The following is an 18,615-nucleotide window of genomic DNA, read 5'->3' as shown; positions in this document are numbered from 1 at the left end:
CCTACTCCTGCTCCTATCTTCCATGTTTCTATGTTTCTATGTAGTGTGTCCTGGGGAGCGTTTTGCAAGAAGGTTCTGATTGCAGTGGTCTGATGAACAGTCTTGTGTCCGGTGCTAGGAGTATGGTGACTGCCATCAGAAGGAGGGCAATTAAACTGTATGGTGCTAAAGTGGTACAATGCTCCTGTGAGTTCACCCACAGCTGTCTGAACCTGGCTCTCTGTGAAGGGCAGATGCAGTGCTAGCTGCGGGTAGGGACTTGTCTCCATTTATCAGGAACCCTAACTGTGCTAGTAAACACGGGACCTGTGGGTCATCAAGCGAAGTTCAGTCAAGCAAATCATCCAGATGGAGGTGGATCTAAAACACAATCAGAGAATGGCTGCTACACAGGAACAGCTAGATGACCGCATTGTAATTTTTTTCCTTCCGTTTCCCATCCAGTAACCGGCCATATTGACAGGCTGGCTGGGCGCCGGGCGGAAAACCCACAGCAGGAGGCCACAGCCAGGGGCCCTTCGGGACGGTCCCCAGCGATCGGTATCCTGGGGCAGGCTGCAGATTGGGGGTTGGGGAGAGCGAGAGGCCGGCGATCGACAGAGGGGAGGCCGAAGGCTTCCTTGAGGGGCCTGGGGTGAGCACTCCTGCTCCTCCTGGCCCACGAGGAGTGCTGGAAAAAGCACTCACCTTGTGGAGCCGGCAGCTCCCGCCTCCCTTTCACTGCCGGGTATCCTGAGCTTGGGAAACCCGTGCAGCAGGGGTGAATTTTAAATCAGGCCCCTTATTGCACTGTGGGAGCCCGATTTAAATATGTTAATGATTGGCCCCACCTCTCCACGTTATTTTATATCTTATACACCAGGGATAACGCCCCTGCTCTTCTTCAAAATTGTGCTATGGGATCTTTTACGTCCACCTGAGAGAGCAGACGGCGCCTCGGTTTAACGTCTCATCCGAAAGACGGCACCTCTGACAGTGCAGCACTCCCTCAGCGCTGCACTGGAGTGTCAGCCTAGATTTTTGTGCTCAAGTCCCTGGAGTGGGACTTGAACCCACAACCTTCTGACTCAGAGGCGAGTGTGTAACCCACTGAGGCACGGCTGACACTTAAAAATAACACTGACAATAAAATCAGTCATGTGATTGCACACAGAAAGTGGTGGGATTTTTCATTGCGACTCACTACACTAACAACCATCATTTTCAGCATGGACCATCCAGATTCACGGGGCACACAAAGGTCAGACCATGAGCGTGCACGTGGCTGAGCTCCCGATATCCTCTTCTGCGGGTGAGGTTCCTCCACAGGGAGTAAGTCAGAACACCAACCCTCATTCGAAACAGACCAGTCCTCCATCTGTCGCTGTTTATGTTACTTAAAGTGGAATTCTCTGCCTGGAAGGGCTGCCATTTCTAATGGGTATTTAGACAGACTGGCACTTGTGTCACAGACAGACGTGGGCAGTGTGTAACCTTTTTATGAAGCGCACGTTAGTGCTTTAGTTACACAGAGCAGATAAAAGGCGATTTTCACCCCTCACAGGGCAGAACTTCAAAGGTTTTCAATAGACCACGAATTCCAGATGTTCACATCAATTTCTTGGACATATTGGAGACACTTACCACTCCCTGCCAGAGCAGGGCGCCATCGAGAGACTTTGTGCGAACCTCCATTTCAATGGTTTCAGGGGCAGTTGGAGAACTGTGAAAAGTCAACCACAGGATTTTTAAATGGAAAGAGATTAAATTCCTCTAAATAGGCACAGCACCTTCCCAACACACCCAAAGGAGAAGAAAAGCCTCTGGTTCAAAAGGTCCATAATATCCGTGGCCATTCTGGGGGCGGGGTGGGGGGGGGACTCATGCTGTAAGCTGGGCTGGAGTGCTCCTCGACATCCGGTCCCGGCCTGTTCCTTGAGGCCTGGGCGTCAGGCCTGAGCCCAGTACACCCAGTCCCGGCCTGGGCGTTAGGCCTCACAGAGCCTGGGCCTGGGCGTTAGGCCTCACGGAGCCTGGGCCTGAACCCGGTATACCCGGTCCCGGCCTGCTCCGTGGGCCTTGCTTGGGGCGGAACCTCAGCCCCCTCACCCAAGGTTACCTGTATCAGGGGCATGGCTGGGGGAGGGGGGTTTGCTCACCCCCCAATCTGGTGGAACAGCAGTCGCCCGTACGACAGTCGAAGGAGGCAGACTGGACGCTGACGGGGTGGAAACTGGTGCCCACTGAGGGCCAGGCCCCCGAGAAAGAGGGAACATTCTGAATAAAGGGGGTCACCGGGGTATCTGAAGGTACTTATTTTGGGGAGGGGTGGGCAGGTTGCCCAACACCCACCCTACCCCCAGCTTGGAGTGACCATCTGCCCCGGACTGGGGGAGGGCAAAGAGGTGCCCCTAGGGGCCCGTCAGATTTAATTATTTGACCTCCGCCAACCCCAGAAAGTCTGGCGGGATCATTTCTCATTGGGCTAATCCCGGCTGGAGATCAAAGTCCCGCAGAGTTTGAGCCCTGAAGGGTTTAAATACATGAAAAAGAGAAAATCCAAAATTCTATTTAATTCCCCCCCCGCCCCAGAGTTAAATGTTCACATGTTGTGATCACTGGGCATGTTTGGCCCTATTCAGCGAGTGGCCTTCGGACACGCGACTCATCACTGGAGGGCTGACGGGTGCCTGAATCGAGTGCACGCTCCCGCACCCACTCATCCTCCTTACCTCCTCGGGAACATTTGTTTTGGCAACACGATATATCCCCCATTGTGGAAGAACGCTCCGTACTGCACAGGAGAATCTGCACAGAGATAATATTAAAAGATTTGATCAGTGTCAAGCCACAGCAATAGAACACCTCCCTTTATACAACTCAGGTTTTCACCTAATGATTTATTTCTCAATCAGCCACAGGTGGAACTTTAAAAAACAAACTGTTATGTTAGGAGCTATGACAGACTTTGCAATCCACCTGATCTAAATCTCGTTACAATACAGACTGGCTCCACAAAATAATGTTACTGAACCACTTTACGTGTGCTGTATACAGGTTTCATTCACGAGATGTTAATCCCTGGGCTCGCCTCTCCACCCCCCAACCCCCTCTCATCCCCGGCCTCGCCTCTCTCTCCCTCCCTCCCAGCCCCGGCCTCGCCTCTCCCTCCCAGCCCCGGCCCGGCCTCTCCACCTCCCAACCCTCTCTCAGCCCCGGCCTCGCCTCTCCCCCCCTCTCAGTCCCGGCCTCTCCACCTGCCAACCCTCTCTCAGCCCCGGCCTCGCCTCTCCCTCCCTCTCAGCCCCGGCCTCACCTCTCCCTCCCTCCCAGCCCTGGCATCCTCGGTCAAGCCCCACTCCCCAGCGCTAACCTCAGGGCGGGGGACCGTTCCCTTGGGACCCCGCAGTGATTGGGTTCCTGACTCAATTCCTGTGCCCACCTGCCGGCCCTGACCTCGCTCCTGGCGTGAGGCAGTTAACTGAGGCCCGGGAGTTAAAACGGCCCCAGAAATCACGCTGAACTCTCTGTGGGTGAGAATTACTTTCCCATCCCCTACAGAGTTAAAATCGACCCTAATCATCCATTACAGTCAGCTCATTGCAGGCCAAGGAAGCAAACAGCAGAACAGAGAGAATTAAAACTGGAGGTCACCCCCCCCCCCCGGTCCCCCGAATCTCCAGACGTCGAGAAACCTTCAGAAGCGAACCCTGGACACTGCTGATGACCGTGCCAAGGAGCCCCCGCACCTTCCCTCTCCCACCGGGGCCCCCGCACCTTCCCTCTCCCACCGGGGCCCCCGCACCTTCCCTCTCCCACCGGGGCCCCCGCACCTTCCCTCTCCCACCGGGGCCCCCGCACCTTCCCTCTCCCACCGGGGCCGCCGCACCTTCCCTCTCCCACCGGGGCCGCCGCACCTTCCCTCTCCCACCGGGGCCCCCGCACCTTCCCTCTCCCACCGGGGCCCCCGCACCTTCCCTCTCCCACCGGGGCCCCCGCACCTTCCCTCTCCCACCGGGGCCCCCGCACCTTCCCTCTCCCACCGGGGCCCCCGCACCTTCCCTCTCCCACCGGGGCCGCCGCACCTTCCCTCTCCCACCGGGGCCGCCGCACCTTCCCTCTCCCACCGGGGCCGCCGCACCTTCCCTCTCCCACCGGGGCCCCCGCACCTTCCCTCTCCCACCGGGGCCCCCGCACCTTCCCTCTCCCACCGGGGCCGCCGCACCTTCCCTCTCCCACCGGGGCCCCCGTACCTTCCCTCTCCCACCGGGGCCCCCGCACCTTCCCTCTCCCACCGGGGCCGCCGCACCTTCCCTCTCCCACCGGGGCCCCCGTACCTTCCCTCTCCCACCGGGGCCCCCGCACCTTCCCTCTCCCACCGGGGCCGCCGCACCTTCCCTCTCCCACCGGGGCCGCCGCACCTTCCCTCTCCCACCGGGGCCGCCGCACCTTCCCTCTCCCACCGGGGCCCCCGCACCTTCCCTCTCCCACCGGGGCCCCCGCACCTTCCCTCTCCCACTGGGGCCCCCGCACCTTCCCTCTCCCACCGGGGCCGCCGCACCTTCCCTCTCCCACCGGGGCCGCCGCACCTTCCCTCTCCCACCGGGGCCCCCGCACCTTCCCTCTCCCACCGGGGCCCCCGCACCTTCCCTCTCCCACCGGGGCCCCCGCACCTTCCCTCTCCCACCGGGGCCGCCGCACCTTCCCTCTCCCACCGGGGCCCCCGCACCTTCCCTCTCCCACCGGGGCCCCCGCACCTTCCCTCTCCCACCGGGGCCCCCGCACCTTCCCTCTCCCACCGGGGCCCCCGCACCTTCCCTCTCCCACCGGGGCCCCCGCACCTTCCCTCTCCCACCGGGGCCGCCGCACCTTCCCTCTCCCACCGGGGCCGCCGCACCTTCCCCACTGGGGCCCCCGCACCTTCCCTCTCCCACTGGGGCCCCCGCACCTTCCCTCTCCCACCGGGGCCGCCGCACCTTCCCCACTGGGGCCCCCGCACCTTCCCCACTGGGGCCCCCGGACCTTCCCTCTCCCACTGGGGCCCCCGCACCTTCCCTCTCCCACCGGGGCCTCCGCACCTTCCCTCTCCCACTGGGGCCCCCGGACCTTCCCTCTCCCACTGGGGCCGCCGCACCTTCCCTCTCCCACCGGGGCCCCCGCACCTTCCCTCTCCCACCGGGGCCCCCGCACCTTCCCTCTCCCACCGGGGCCCCCGCACCTTCCCTCTCCCACCGGGGCCCCCGCACCTTCCCTCTCCCACTGGGGCCCCCGCACCTTCCCTCTCCCACCGGGGCCCCCGCACCTTCCCTCTCCCACCGGGGCCCCCGCACCTTCCCTCTCCCACTGGGGCCCCCGGACCTTCCCTCTCCCACCGGGGCCCCCGCACCTTCCCTCTCCCACCGGGGCCCCCGCACCTTCCCCACTGGGGCCCCCGCACCTTCCCTCCTGAGGATACATCAGAGACACCCAGGAACAGACACCTCACTTCCCTCTCTCTTAGAAGGAGCCCTAGATTATGCACAGGAAGCACCCAGCAGGAATTGTCACCAAGGGGAAGGATTGGGGAAAGACCAAATGGACCACAAGACACCAGAAACACGAGAAACTGGACCTGGTGCAAGCGACATTGGTGCTCGAGTTGCCTCAGATTGGCCCTGCCCTTTACATTGTCTCAATGCCTTGCCCGTGATGGTGGCTGAGGGGGTAAAAGAAAGAATTGTATTTATATAGCACCTTTCACAGCTTCAGGATGTCCTAAAGCTCTTTACAACCAATGAAGTACTTTGGAAGAGGAGTCACTGTTGTAGGAAACGCAGCAGCCAATTTGCGCACAGCAAGCTCCCACAAAAAGCAACGAGATAAATGACCAGATAATCTGTTTCAGGCGTTGGTTTGAGGGATAAATATTGGCCAAGACACCGGGAGAACTCACCTGCTCTTCTTCGAATATGCCACGGGATCTTTTACATCCTGCGTTTCCTGCATTATAACAGTGACTATACTTCAAAATTACTTCACTGGCTTTGGGATGTTCTGAGGGTGTGAAAAACGCTGCAGAAATGAAAGTTCTTTCTTTTCTTGCTTTTAAATGTAACGGGTTGAAAAATAATTCCTCCAATAAAAGCACAGGTATCAGATGATAATATATACACTGAATATCGAACCTTTTAGTAATAAACGAGTCCTCGATCAGCTGCAACAATGGCAGCAGAAGGAGGCCATCCCCTGGGAGACTCTGTGTATTGAGGACATGGACTGGCCCACCAGACTAGGTCCATCTGACAGCCATTGCTGGCACCAAAGTAACTACGAATCAGGTTAAAACTCTCACATCAAATGGGAACTGTATGGGTTATCAAAATTACGGACAGCAAATACTGATGTCAAGGCTGTAGTTTACTCTTGGGGTTCTTTTAATAACTGCAGGGGCTCTGACTTGCTGTTTATATCAACTGAACCCTTCAATCTAACTGCACGCTTGCAATCCCTGCCTAGTGTCCATTACTCTAGATGCATCTCTCATTCTATGCATAAGGTTTTCAACAATTAGCCTTTTAGCTCCATTCTGGGGAGGGAAGATAATCAACCATGAGCAAGGATTGCAATTTATTCGATAAAGCAGAAAAATGGTTTATTTGCCATTTTAAATAGTTTTCGCACTGACTCGTAAACACATTTTTTTAATTTAACACTCTCACCCATCACTTATTTAAACACATAATCAACCGTGCTTTCATTAATAAAATTAATTCTGTACAAAATTTGACTCAAATTCTCACAGGATGTGTTACTGAACACTCAATTCTGGTAACAACAGAAAATGCTGGAAAAACTCAGCAAGTCAGGCAACATCCGTGGAGAGAAATTTGAGTTGACGTTTCGGGTTTGACCCTTCTTCAAAACTGGAGAGAAAAGGAACTAGATCGAAGGCAGGGCTGCGATCGGACAAAAGAATAAAAGAACCAAAAGAAGTAAAAGAGATTAGAAGCTAGACGAGATGGTAATAGGCTGTGATTAGGTGTAAAGTGTACTGGCAGGGCAAAAGATAGCTGCCAGGTGTGAGAGAGAAACAAAAGGAAAGGAGGGGGGGGGGAAAGGAAAGGAGTGGAAAAATATAAGTGAAAATGAAATAGGGGCCGAGGTTATGATCTGAAATTGTTGAACTCGATATTGAGTGTTCTTGCCCCACGGAACTTATCTCTTCCTATCTTGACTCTATCTTTTCTCCCCTTGTCCAGTCTCTTCCCACCTACATCCGCGACTCTTCGGACGCCCTCCGCCACTTTAACAGTTTCCAGTTTCCTGGCCCCAACCGCTTCCTTTTCACCATGGACGTACAATCCCTCTACACCTCCATCCCCCACCCGGATGGCCTGAGGGCACTCCGCTTCTTCCTCGAACAGAGGCCCGACCAGTCCCCATCCACCACGACCCTCCTCCGCCTGGCTGAACTTGTTCTCACATTGAACAACTTCTCCTTTAACTCCACTCATTTCCTCCAAATCAAAGGTGTTGCCATGGGTACCCGCATGGGTCCTAGCTATGCCTGCCTTTTCGTGGGCTATGTGGAACAATCTTTGTTCCAGTCCTACTCAGGTCCCCTCCCTCACCTCTTTTTCCGATACATTGATGACTGTATCGGTGCAGTTTCCTGCTCTCGCCCCGAACTTGACAATTTCATTCACTTTGCCTCCAATTTCCACCCTTCCCTCACCTTCACATGGTCCATCTCTGACTCTTCCCTTCCCTTCCTCGACTTCTCCGTCTCCATCTCTGGGGATAGGTTATCGACCAATATTTACTACAAGCCCACTGACTCCCACAGCTACCTGGACTACACTTCCTCCCACCCCGCTTCCTGTAAGGACTCTATTCCATTCTCCCAGTTTCTCCGCCTCCGCCGTATCTGCTCCGACGATGCCACCTTCCACACCGGTGCTTCAGACATGTCTTCCTTTTTCCGCAACCGAGGATTCCCCTCTACCGTAGTTGACACTGCCCTCGACCGTGTCAGTTCTATCTCCCGCACCTCTGCCCTCACCCCTGCCCCTCCCTCCCGGAACCACGATAGGGTTCCCCTTGTCCTCACCTTTCACCCCACCAGCCTCCACATTCAACGGATCATCCTCCGGCATTTCCGCTACCTCCAAAGTGATCCCACCACCAAACGTATCTTCCCCTCCCCTCCCCTTTCAGCATTCCGCAGGGACCGCTCTCTCCGAGACACCCTAGTCCACTCCTCTATCACCCCAAACAGCCCTTCCCCTTCGCCTGGCACCTTCCCGTGCAAGCGGAGGAGATGTAACACCTGCCCCTATACCTCCCCCCTCCCCACTGTCCAGGGCCCCAAACACCCCTTCCAGGTGAAACAGCGATTTACTTGTACTTCTCGCAATCTAGTATACTGTATTCGCTGCTCACGATGCGGTCTCCTCTACATTGGGGAGACCAAACGCAGATTGGGTGACCGCTTTGCGGAACACCTCCGTTCAGTCCGTAAGGGTGACCCCGAGCTTCCGGTCGCCTGTCATTTCAATTCACCGCTCCATTCCCACTCGGACCTCACCGTCCTTGGCCTCTTGTACTGTTCCACGGAAGCTCAACGTAAACTCGAGGAACAGCACCTCATCTTCCGATTAGGCAGTCTGCAGCCTTCCGGTCTCAATATCGAGTTCAACAATTTCAGATCATAACCTCGGCCCCTATTTCATTTTCACTTATATTTTTCCACTCCTTTCCTTTCCCCCCCCCCTCCTTTCCTTTTGTTTCTCTCTCACACCTGGCAGCTATCTTTTGCCCTGCCAGTACACTTTACACCTAATCACAGCCTATTACCATCTCGTCTAGCTTCTAATCTCTTTTACTTCTTTTGGTTCTTTTATTCTTTTGTCCGATCGCAGCCCTGCCTTCGATCTAGTTCCTTTTCTCTCCAGTTTTGAAGAAGGGTCAAACCCGAAACGTCAACTCAAATTTCTCTCCACGGATGTTGCCTGACTTGCTGAGTTTTTCCAGCATTTTCTGTTGTTATTTCGGATTTCCAACATCTGCAGTATTTTGCTATCGTACTCAATTCTGGTAACCGTTTAACAGAATTTGCAATCCAGGAATATCACAAACTACTATCCGTGGGTGAAAGGGTTAAATTGGTGAATTCTTTCATATAGTGCCTTGAACTATTGTTGTGAGTATTGCCAGTATAGATTTCTTGTGTCCTTATGAAGACCAAGCAGCGAGAGACAAGGAGTAAAGGACAGGAACCAGAGTTGCGTTGAAGGTGTCCATCTGTAGTCCTCATTTGCAGTACAATTAACTTTCCCTAATTAAGACAGTGCCGTTAAGCACGTGCTCCAGGGGTGAACAAAGAGTCAGAGTTCCAAACCACACAGATATGGTTGAATCTTCAGCTGAAAGGGTTTGTGTGGTAGATGATTAAGTCATCAAAACACTTCATCCTCAACAGGTTTTTTTTTAAAACTGATCTAATTTTCTCCCTCAGTAGTTTAGATAACATGGGGTATATCGCATAGCACTGGGTTTTATTCCAATCGATGGTTTAAAGACACTATATGAAAGTGTTAGTTAGTATATGATCAGATCTAGATTATAGCTAAATGATGCACTACAGGATTGGATTTGGGCCCTGAGCTTCCCCTCAAGTGCAAATCAATGCCAATTATTATCCACCACTCTTACTCTGTTACTTCAGCGCTATTTCTTTACGCACTCCATTTTCAAGTTACAACACCAAAGACTTCCTCATACATTGAGCAGCAGCCATCGGAGTGCCTATCCAACCCATAAGTCTGATTGCTTTTCAATCTTTTATGTAATAATTTCTACAGCAAACCATTGCTAGTCCTTCCCTTCAGGGTGATCTGGTAGCTCAGGTGTAGTGCCCAAGGTAGAGATCGAGTCCTGGTGACCAGTCCCAAGACAGTCCATGTTGGGAATGAGTCATCTAGCCCATCGCATTCAAATTCTGTTTACTGCAATCCATTCAGCCAATGATAGCATTGATTGGAAAAGGTCATGACCTAGTCTGGCCCATCCGCCCATGTGTGCCGATGATCAACCCACCAGGGGAAAGAAAAACTGGGATAAACCTAGGGTTACCAACCTTCCAGGGTTGCCCTGGAGTCTCCGGGAATTAAAGATGAATCTCCTGGCCACTGCTGAGAGCACCCGGGAGAGATATCTTCGGGGATTATAAAAAAGTGTTTGTTTTGTTTCCGTTTATTAGTTATATAAAAATATTAGAGATGGGGAAAAAAGGTTGTTTGGCCGACTGGAGGCGAGAGGTCATGCGATGAATCCTCCAGGACTACACCCAGCCAGAGTTGGCAACCCAGACAAAACTAAAATCCTCAAAAATAAAAGTGCCCTTGAAATTGCTGCTCCAAACAAAAAGGTGTGTTAAAAGCTGAATTCACGCTAAATATTGGAGGGAGTTCTCGATATTGGGCCTGTTGTTGGGCAACGTTTTTGTCAATCAATCAATCAGCCGCTGTCTCAGACCGAGGCACGCTGTCGCGTATTTGCCAGAAATCCAGTGTGTTTCAGTAAAAATATACATCCCTCCCTCCCCTCAGGCTTCAGTGCATCATTTAACAAACACGTTACAAACGGGATTTATAGGCACCTAGGTCTAGGAGTCGTGCCAAATTAGACACCGTCACCACTTCCTGTTAGATTAAAGGTCAACTCAGACTAAGTGACATTACCCGCACTACCCTCCAAGTGCCATTCTGGTGCTGGAGTGACAGCAGGCATTCCTGTATAGGTGTAAATAAAGTCATTAACAAGCTATTGTATCTTGTCATGCATCATTAAGTCTCCTAGTTTGGGGGAATAGAAATGTTAGTGTACCCACCTTTGACACGATCATCTTTATTCTTTGAGTGTAGTTCATCTTCCACATACAAAGGAATAAATCCAGTGAGACACAGTCCTTGAAAGACAATTCACCTCACAATGTCCTCATGGGCCATCTGACCCCTGTTGACCTATACTGTACCCAATGCCTACTTTTAATTCCCTCCCAGTTTTTTTAATGGCATGAGCAGGAGACTCGAGCAAAATGATCCTCTGTCAGCAATCAACTGATGCTGCAATTGCAGTTTTTAATTTAAGCCCACCGAAGTAGAAGTAAATGCAAGCAACGTATCGCTCTTAAAAGTCAGAAACTTAAGTAAAAAAGACATAGGTCCCGATTTTAACTCTGGGCAGATTTTAACTCCCGGGTCTCCTTAAATCCCACGGCCGATGTGACACGATCCCTCACCTCCTGCGCAGGAAGTCGGTGGGAAGCGGCAAAAAAAATCGCGGATAAAACAAATAATCTCGCTGTTTATTTTGTTTGCGGGAGCTTGCTGTGTTGGCTGCTGTGTTTCCTACATATCAAGAGTGACTACAAATCAAACGTACTTCAATGGCTGTGAAGCGCTTTGGGACGTGCTGAGGTGAAAGGTGTTGTATAAATGCAAGATCTTCTTTTGCTACTGAACACGAGAAGAACAAAACCTTGTAGAACGGAAGAGCTCACATGACCTGTAAAGAGACACGTTTTCCCCGCTTTCATTGTATGTGAAGGAGGAACCGAGAGGAATGGTTTCCTTTGTCAAGGGCTAACTGACAGCACCTGGCCTTGAACTCAATGCTGCATTACATGATCACGAATACTTCAGAACTGAGCAGAATTGTGCAAATATATAAAATCCAACTAGAGTTTTAGGGAAATGAATCATCAGTAATTAATGGACAAAAGGAACTCCCGGCATAACCAGTACAATTACTGTGGGAGATCCGGCTGGTGAAAGGTGAATGGATCTATAACCCCTCTTTCAGTCAATTACTGTGGGAGATCCGGCTGGTGAAAGGTGAATGGATCTATAACCCCTCTTTCAGTCAATTACTGTGGGAGATCCGGCTGGTGAAAGGTGAATGGATCTATAACCCCTCTTTCAGTCCAATGTTTGATTTAGATTCCAGGCGGAGGCCGTTAATTGTTGGGTGTTTGCAGTCACAGCAGTGCCAAGCTTTCAGAATGCTTTGGAGGTTTTGTAAGAGCTCCCCAAGACTGACTCATCACCTGATGTTCCTCGCGATGAAAATGCCCAGCTCTGCTCCAAGAAGAACTATGGGGAATCTATGACTAATGGTGGTGGGTCGTGGAACACTGCATCACCTCACCAGCGAGAACTTCCACTGACCTTCATTCGCACTGGAATTCTCCCAGTGACTGCAGGAAGAACACGGTTAGCATAATGATTTGCTCTTGCTAAACCGCTCTTCAAAGTTGTCAATAATGACCCTCGAGACTAAAGGAAATGATCACAAGCAAGTTCCAAGTCTAACCGATCTGTTCTCAATCGGTGAGACTGCAGAGCAATTGATTGCGGTACTTGACCATTGATCGTCGGCTACACCCGACTCGCTGAAAACAGACTTATTCTGCTTAAAAGATCATCTCAATACTGTGAGTTTATGTATGACTGCCCGGAATATGAGACAGGTTCTCGGAATTTGGGAAACAACTAGATGATAAACAACAACAACAACTTGTATTTATATAGCACTTTTAACGTAGTAAAACGTCCCAAGGCGCTGCACAGGAGCATTAAAAGACAAAAAAAATTGACAGTGAGCCACATGAGGAATTAGGGCAGGTGACCATAAGCTTGGTCAAAGCGGTAGGTATTAAGGAGCGTCTTAAAGGAGGAAAGAGAGGTAGAGAGGCGGAGAGGTTTAGGCAGGGAATTCCAGAGCTTAGGACCCAGGCAACAAGGCACGGCCGCCAATGGTGGAGCGATTATAATCGGGGATGCTCAAGAGGGCAGAATTAGAGGAGCCCAGATATCTCGGGCGGGGGCAGCAGGTGTCGGGCTGGAGGAGGTTACAGAGATAGAGAGGGGCGAGGCCATGGAGGGATTTGAAAACAAGGATGAGAATTTTTAAATCGAGGCGCTCACCATTGAGGGCAGCAGCAATCTGAGGTGAATCGTACTGTATGATTATTTTTCACATCTACAAATGGGAAGTGTGCGGCAGGAGGCGTTTATACGGAGCCACCTTCCAGCTTGGCACTGCTGCAGTCTATGACCACTGGAAGGGCCGATCAGAAACCCGGGCAGCCTGGCACATGGATTTCCAACCATGCCAATGAGCGGGCGGGGAATTGTGGGTGCAGCATTCGTCCGCGATTCTGATATGCAACTGAGGTGCCTGCCCGCAGCACTTAACTAGGAAATGACCCCATGGGAGTAACTAACAGATTTTAACCATCACTTTTCAATCTAAAGTCTTAGCTCTTCTGCTGTGAAAACTGTCCAGATAAACAGGAACACTTTATGGACATTAAAAGGCCAACACATTAAGGCAAAGTGTCGGACACCATTTATATCAGTGAAACAAGAGGAGAATTACATCCACTAGCTTCTGAATTTGGAGAATCCTAAATGAGAAGTTATCAACTTTTTCACCAGCCCAATCTCTCACTCAGTTTTAACTTTGGGCGACAATAACCAACTTTGCCTCTGTCAGCTTTTCTGATTAAAACAGATGGAAAAGTGTAATTGGAAATCAAATGGATCGCAAAAATGATTATTAAAGGAGAACATTACTGTAAATACTCTGTGCAAAACCTTGCATTTTAAGGAGGGGGGGGGGGGATTTGACGAGTCTAACTGGTGCGGACCAGCCTCGCCCGGCGAGAGGGCACAGCGGAAATTCCGGCCAGAGAATCATGAGCAGTACGCGCCCAAGTTTCAGATATGTGGTCATGGCAGGAATAGGTCTCTGCTGGAGGTGGGGACCAGGACAATTCCCCCTATTGTCTCCAACCGCTCACCGTATCTCCTGACACCTCAAAATTCTCTTCCTTGTGTTTAAATCCCTTCATGGTCTCGCCCCTCCCTATCTCTGCCAGACAGCCCTCCAAGAGCTCTGCGTTCCTGCAACTCTGGCCTACTGTTCATTCTCCACTCCCTTCGCCCCACCATTGGCGGCCGTGCCTTCAGCTGTCTAGGCACCATTCTCTCCAATTCCCTCCCTAAATCTCTCCACCTCCCTCTCCTCCAGATCGGTGCTGTTTGTAGTGTACATTAATGATTTAGATATGAATGTAGGAGGTATGATAAGTAAGTTCGCAGATGACACGAAAATTGGTGGAGTGATAAATAGCGAGGAGGGAAGCCTCAGGCTACAGGACGATATAGGCGGGTTGGTCAGATGGGCAGAACAGTGGCAAATGGAATTTAACCCTGAAAAGTGTGAGGTGATGCATTTTGGGAGGACTAACAAGGCAAGGGAATACACAATGAATGGTAGGACCCTAGGAAGGACAGAGGATCAGAGGGACCTTGGTGTACATGTACATAGGTCCCTGAAGGCAGCAGGACAGGTAGATAAGGTGGTTAAAAAGGCACATGGGATACTTGCCTTCATTAGCTGAGGCATAGAATATAAGAGCAGGGAGGTTATGATGGAGCTGTACAAAACGCTACTTAGGCCACAGCTGGAATACTGTGTGCAGTTCTGGTCGCCACACTATAGGAAGGATGTGATTGCTTTGGAGAGGGTGCAGAGGAGATTCACCAGGATGTTACCTGGGCTGGAGCGCTTCAGCTATGAAGAGAGACTGGACAGGCTGGGGTTGTTTTCCTTAGAGCAGAGAAGGCTGAGGGGGGATCTGATTGAGGTGTACAAAATTATGAGGGGCATAGATAGGGTAGATAGAAAGGAACTTTTCCCCTTAGTAGAGGGGTCAATAACCAGGGGGCATAGTTTCAAGCTAAGGGGCAGGAGGTTTAGAGGGGATTTGAGGAAAAACTTTTTCACCCAGAGGGTGGTTGGAATCTGGAACTCACTGCCTGAAAGGGTCGTAGAGGCAGGAACCCTCACAACATTCAAGAAGCATTTAGATGAGCACTTGAAACGCCATAGCATACAAGGCTACGGACCAAGTGCTAGAAAATGGGATTAGAATAGACAGGGCTTGATGGCCGGTGTGGACACGATGGGCCGAAGGGCCTCTTTCTGTGCTGTATAACTCTGACCCTCCTTAAAACCCAGCTCTTTCTCAAAGCTTTGAGTCATCCCTCCTTCATTGGCTTGGCGTCCATTTTGGTCTCACTAGGCTCCTGTGAAAAACCTTGGGATGGTTTTCTACATTAAAGGAACTGTCCAAATGCAAATGGTTGTTCTTGAGAGTAAAACCCGTGAGTGGCTAAATAAATATCACCCTAGAGTAACGTTCTCCTTTACTAAACAGGTGCAACATTCAGAGATAACTTCTCAACAACATAACTCAGTGAGAGCATCTGCACAACGGCAAATAGATTACATCAAATATGCTCTCACATCTGTCGAAACATCGAAGAGACCCTTTGAAGATCATTAATTAGATCTCAGACCAACATTTTCTTCAGGATATATAGAACGTTTTTAAATTGAAGAGTTGGAGATGGGATTGTGACCAAACCCTTCTCTCTCAGTCTGTACCTAGCTCGCAGTACGATCCAGTGTATCCCATCGGACACCAGCACTGGCTCTTCTCACAGCTCCCACCGTTCATGCAAGGGTTTCCCTGCAGACACGTGTCCCGGAAGGTTTCACAGTTCTCACCTAGAAACAGAGTAGACTTGAAACTAAACACCAGTTCTCCTCTCATATTAATCAGCTCAAAACAAATGCAGATTTCCAATTGAAGACGCGAGGGGCAATATTTTCTTCCAGCTGTTACATTTTATGAGAAAGGGCAGCAATAAGCTGGTGAATTCAGAAACTTCCCTTGTGTTCTTTCCTCCCCTCCCCCCTTTCCCAATCCCTACACTTGCTTAAAAATCTGTTCCATTTCCTGCTTTTTTACAGTTCTGACGAAGGGCCATCAACCTGAAACGTTAACTGTTTCTCTCTCCACAGATGCTGCCTGACCTGCTCAGTAGCTCCAGCATTTTCTGTGTTTATTTCAGATTTCCAGCATTTGCAGTATTTTCTTTTTGTAAGCAGGTGACTTCGGCTGGTAGAAAGCAGCAGCAGCAGACCTTTGGGCCCAGATATTAACCGCGAGGCGGGAAGGGAGCAGGGGTGAGATTTTAGGGGTGAGGCGAGGATTTGTGGCCGGGAATACACGGAAGTACGTGTTCCCTGCACGTCCGGCTGAATTTAACGGCAGGACTCATTTAACATTTGTTCAACAGGTTTCCCGGCTGCAGCCAGCCAGATTGGCAGTTTGTCTGTCTGTCGGGTGGGAAGGCAGTCGGGGAGAGGAGCAAAGGTGAGTCCGATGTGGGGGGGGGGGTGGCGCGGCGGCGGGGGGTGTCCGATTGCATGGGGCTAAGCTTGGTGGGCCAGTGGGCATCACTCCTGCTCCTCCTGGCAGTGTCGTAAAGGTACTTACCTGCTGGATCCGGCCCTTCCCACCTCCCTTCAGCTGCCGGGTTTCCCGAGGCCCGGGGTCACCAGTCGTTAAAACTAAAGGTCAGATTAAAATGGAGGCACACAGCCTCCTTAGAATATTTTTAGTGACTGACCTGCGTCCTGGGGGCGGGTTGGTTGCCCGCCACCCCCCCGACCCACCTCCGTTAAAACTGGGTTGGGGTTGGATTGTCCATTTTAAAATGTTTTAACCCCCGCCTGCCCTGGGGGTTAAAATTAGCCCCTTTTGTTGCTACTAATCTTTCTCACATCCAGAAAACAGAAAAAACAGTTTGTGTAGGTCTTGTTGAAGGCCTTTGCTGAGAAACTTATACATGAGGCGGAGGGAGGGGGCAATCGTGTGCTCTAAGCTCACATTCAGAACCACCATCTGACCAGATCTCATCCAGATTCCCAACTGCCGCTGGTATTTGGTGTTTAGAAGATAATCTGAATCAAATGTTGTCCAGTAATAATACGGCAATATTATCAAGAATTCAGATGAGTTTTACAAAAAGGTCATTGTCTAACCAAAAGAATGGGATATTTTGTTAAGCATGGAGTGGGTTTTAATGCACGTTATTCATTGCACAGCTGCGGTGGTGAGCTTGAGAGATTGTCTTTCACTCTAACACAACCACCAAAGCTTAACCCTTTCTGTTTCTGCTGCCACATCCTCCTTTCCCTCCGACAGATTAATGCCACACATCTCAGACTTACTGAGGAATGTGTTCAACAGCACGGGAAGCATTGGTACATATTTTGTAAATCCTGCCTCTTCAAATAAATAAAAATCTGCATTAATTGCTTTATTTAAGTTTCCCAAACCATAAATTTATAGAAATAGCAGACAGGTCCAAATTATAAATTCACGCTGGCTCCATAAGAAAAATAATCGTTACAGCTGTAACCATGTTTCTCACCATCTTTATTTGATTAACCCTTATTTGTCTGGACAGTTTGCAAAGTGATTATGAGTTAATTTATAATCAAGGTTTTTAAAAAATATTAAAATAAATGTAAAAAAAAGTTACTATTCAAATGGATACTGGCTCGTGGATATTTTTATAATGAAGCTAAAATACTTTTAGCCATCAATTGAGAGGGGCTGTCCATTTTAGAGCTAAGAGTTTTTGCTTTGTAACCAAGGCCCGGATTTTGCAGTGTCGATGATGCTTGTACGCTCGTCGTAATCCTTCTGAAAGGCCCCGCAAGTTCCAGGTTTCCAAACGCGATGCGCATGTGTGAAAACCCGGAACTTGCGATCTGTCAAGGTTCGTCTTGACGGATCAACCAAACAGACTCAAAAATCACTTTCACTGGCACAGAGTTGGGCTATTTGCTTCTGGAGATTCTGTTCGTAAATGGAATCCCCAAAAGCATATTCGGAATCCTCTTTTCTGATTCTATGCCGGTGTTTCTGCTCCACACGAGCCTCCTCCCACCCTGCTTCATCTCACCCTATCAATATAACCTTCTATTCCTTTCTCTCTCATGTGTTTATCTAGCTTCCCCTTAAATGCATCTCTACGATTTGCCTCAACCACTCCCTGTGGTAGCGAGTTCCACATTCTCACCACTCTCTGGGTAAAGAAGTTTCTCCTGAACTCCCTATTGGATTTATTAGTGACCATCTTATATTTATGGCCTCTAGTTTTGGTCTCCCCAAACAAGTGGAAATACCTTCTCTACATCTACCTTATTGAACCCCTTCATAACTTTAAAGACCTCTATTTGGCCACCTCTCAACCTTCTCTTTTCTAGAAAAAAGAGCCCCAGCCTGTTCAGCCTTTCCTGATAAGTATATCCTCTCAGTTTTGGTATCCTCCTTGTGAATCTTTTTTTTGCATGTTCTCCAGTGCCTCGATATCCTTTTTATAATATGGAGATTGGAACCGAGCGTGGTCTAACCAAGGTTCCATACAAATTGAACATAACTTCTCTGCTTTTCAATTCTATCCCTCTAGAAATTAACCTCAGTTCTTGGTTTATTTTTTTTTAATAGTATTATTGAACTGCGCTGCTACTTTTAGTGATTTGTGTATCTGCACCCATAGATCCCTCTGTTCCTCTACCTCATTTAGGCACTTATTATCCAAGGAATATGTGGCCTCCTTATACTTCCTACCAAAATGGAACACCTCACACCTACCTATGTAGAAATTCATTTGCCAATTACACCCCCATCCTGGAAGTTTATCAATGTCTTCTTGTATTTTGTCG

General features: G+C 50.3%; 1 protein-coding gene across 12 annotated transcripts in view; it reads right to left on the bottom strand.

The window, feature by feature from the left end:
- hspg2 (heparan sulfate proteoglycan 2) overlaps positions 1–18,615 on the bottom strand; it is a 647,132-nt gene that overhangs the window by 22,435 nt on the left and 606,082 nt on the right. For 7 of the 12 annotated variants that reach the window (XM_085966756.1, XM_085966757.1, XM_085966764.1 and 4 more), the window contains 5 exons: positions 15,478–15,600; positions 10,850–10,888; positions 10,701–10,751; positions 2,712–2,787; positions 1,624–1,702 (listed from right to left, as the gene is read on the bottom strand). In XM_085966756.1, the coding sequence (XP_085822882.1) occupies positions 1,624–1,702; positions 2,712–2,787; positions 10,701–10,751; positions 10,850–10,888; positions 15,478–15,600 (368 nt within the window). The remainder of the gene's footprint in view (positions 1–1,623; positions 1,703–2,711; positions 2,788–10,700; positions 10,752–10,849; positions 10,889–15,477; positions 15,601–18,615) is intronic. The other 5 variants (XM_085966758.1, XM_085966761.1, XM_085966768.1 and 2 more) reach the window with 3 other exon arrangements.

The sequence above is a fragment of the Somniosus microcephalus genome, chromosome 25, assembly GCF_052327205.1.
Source record: "Somniosus microcephalus isolate GS21.2 chromosome 25, FLI_Smic_1.0, whole genome shotgun sequence".
NCBI lineage: Eukaryota > Metazoa > Chordata > Chondrichthyes > Squaliformes > Somniosidae > Somniosus > Somniosus microcephalus.
Note: the sequence above shows the minus strand (reverse complement) of the source record. Positions and strands in the feature narration are given on the sequence as shown.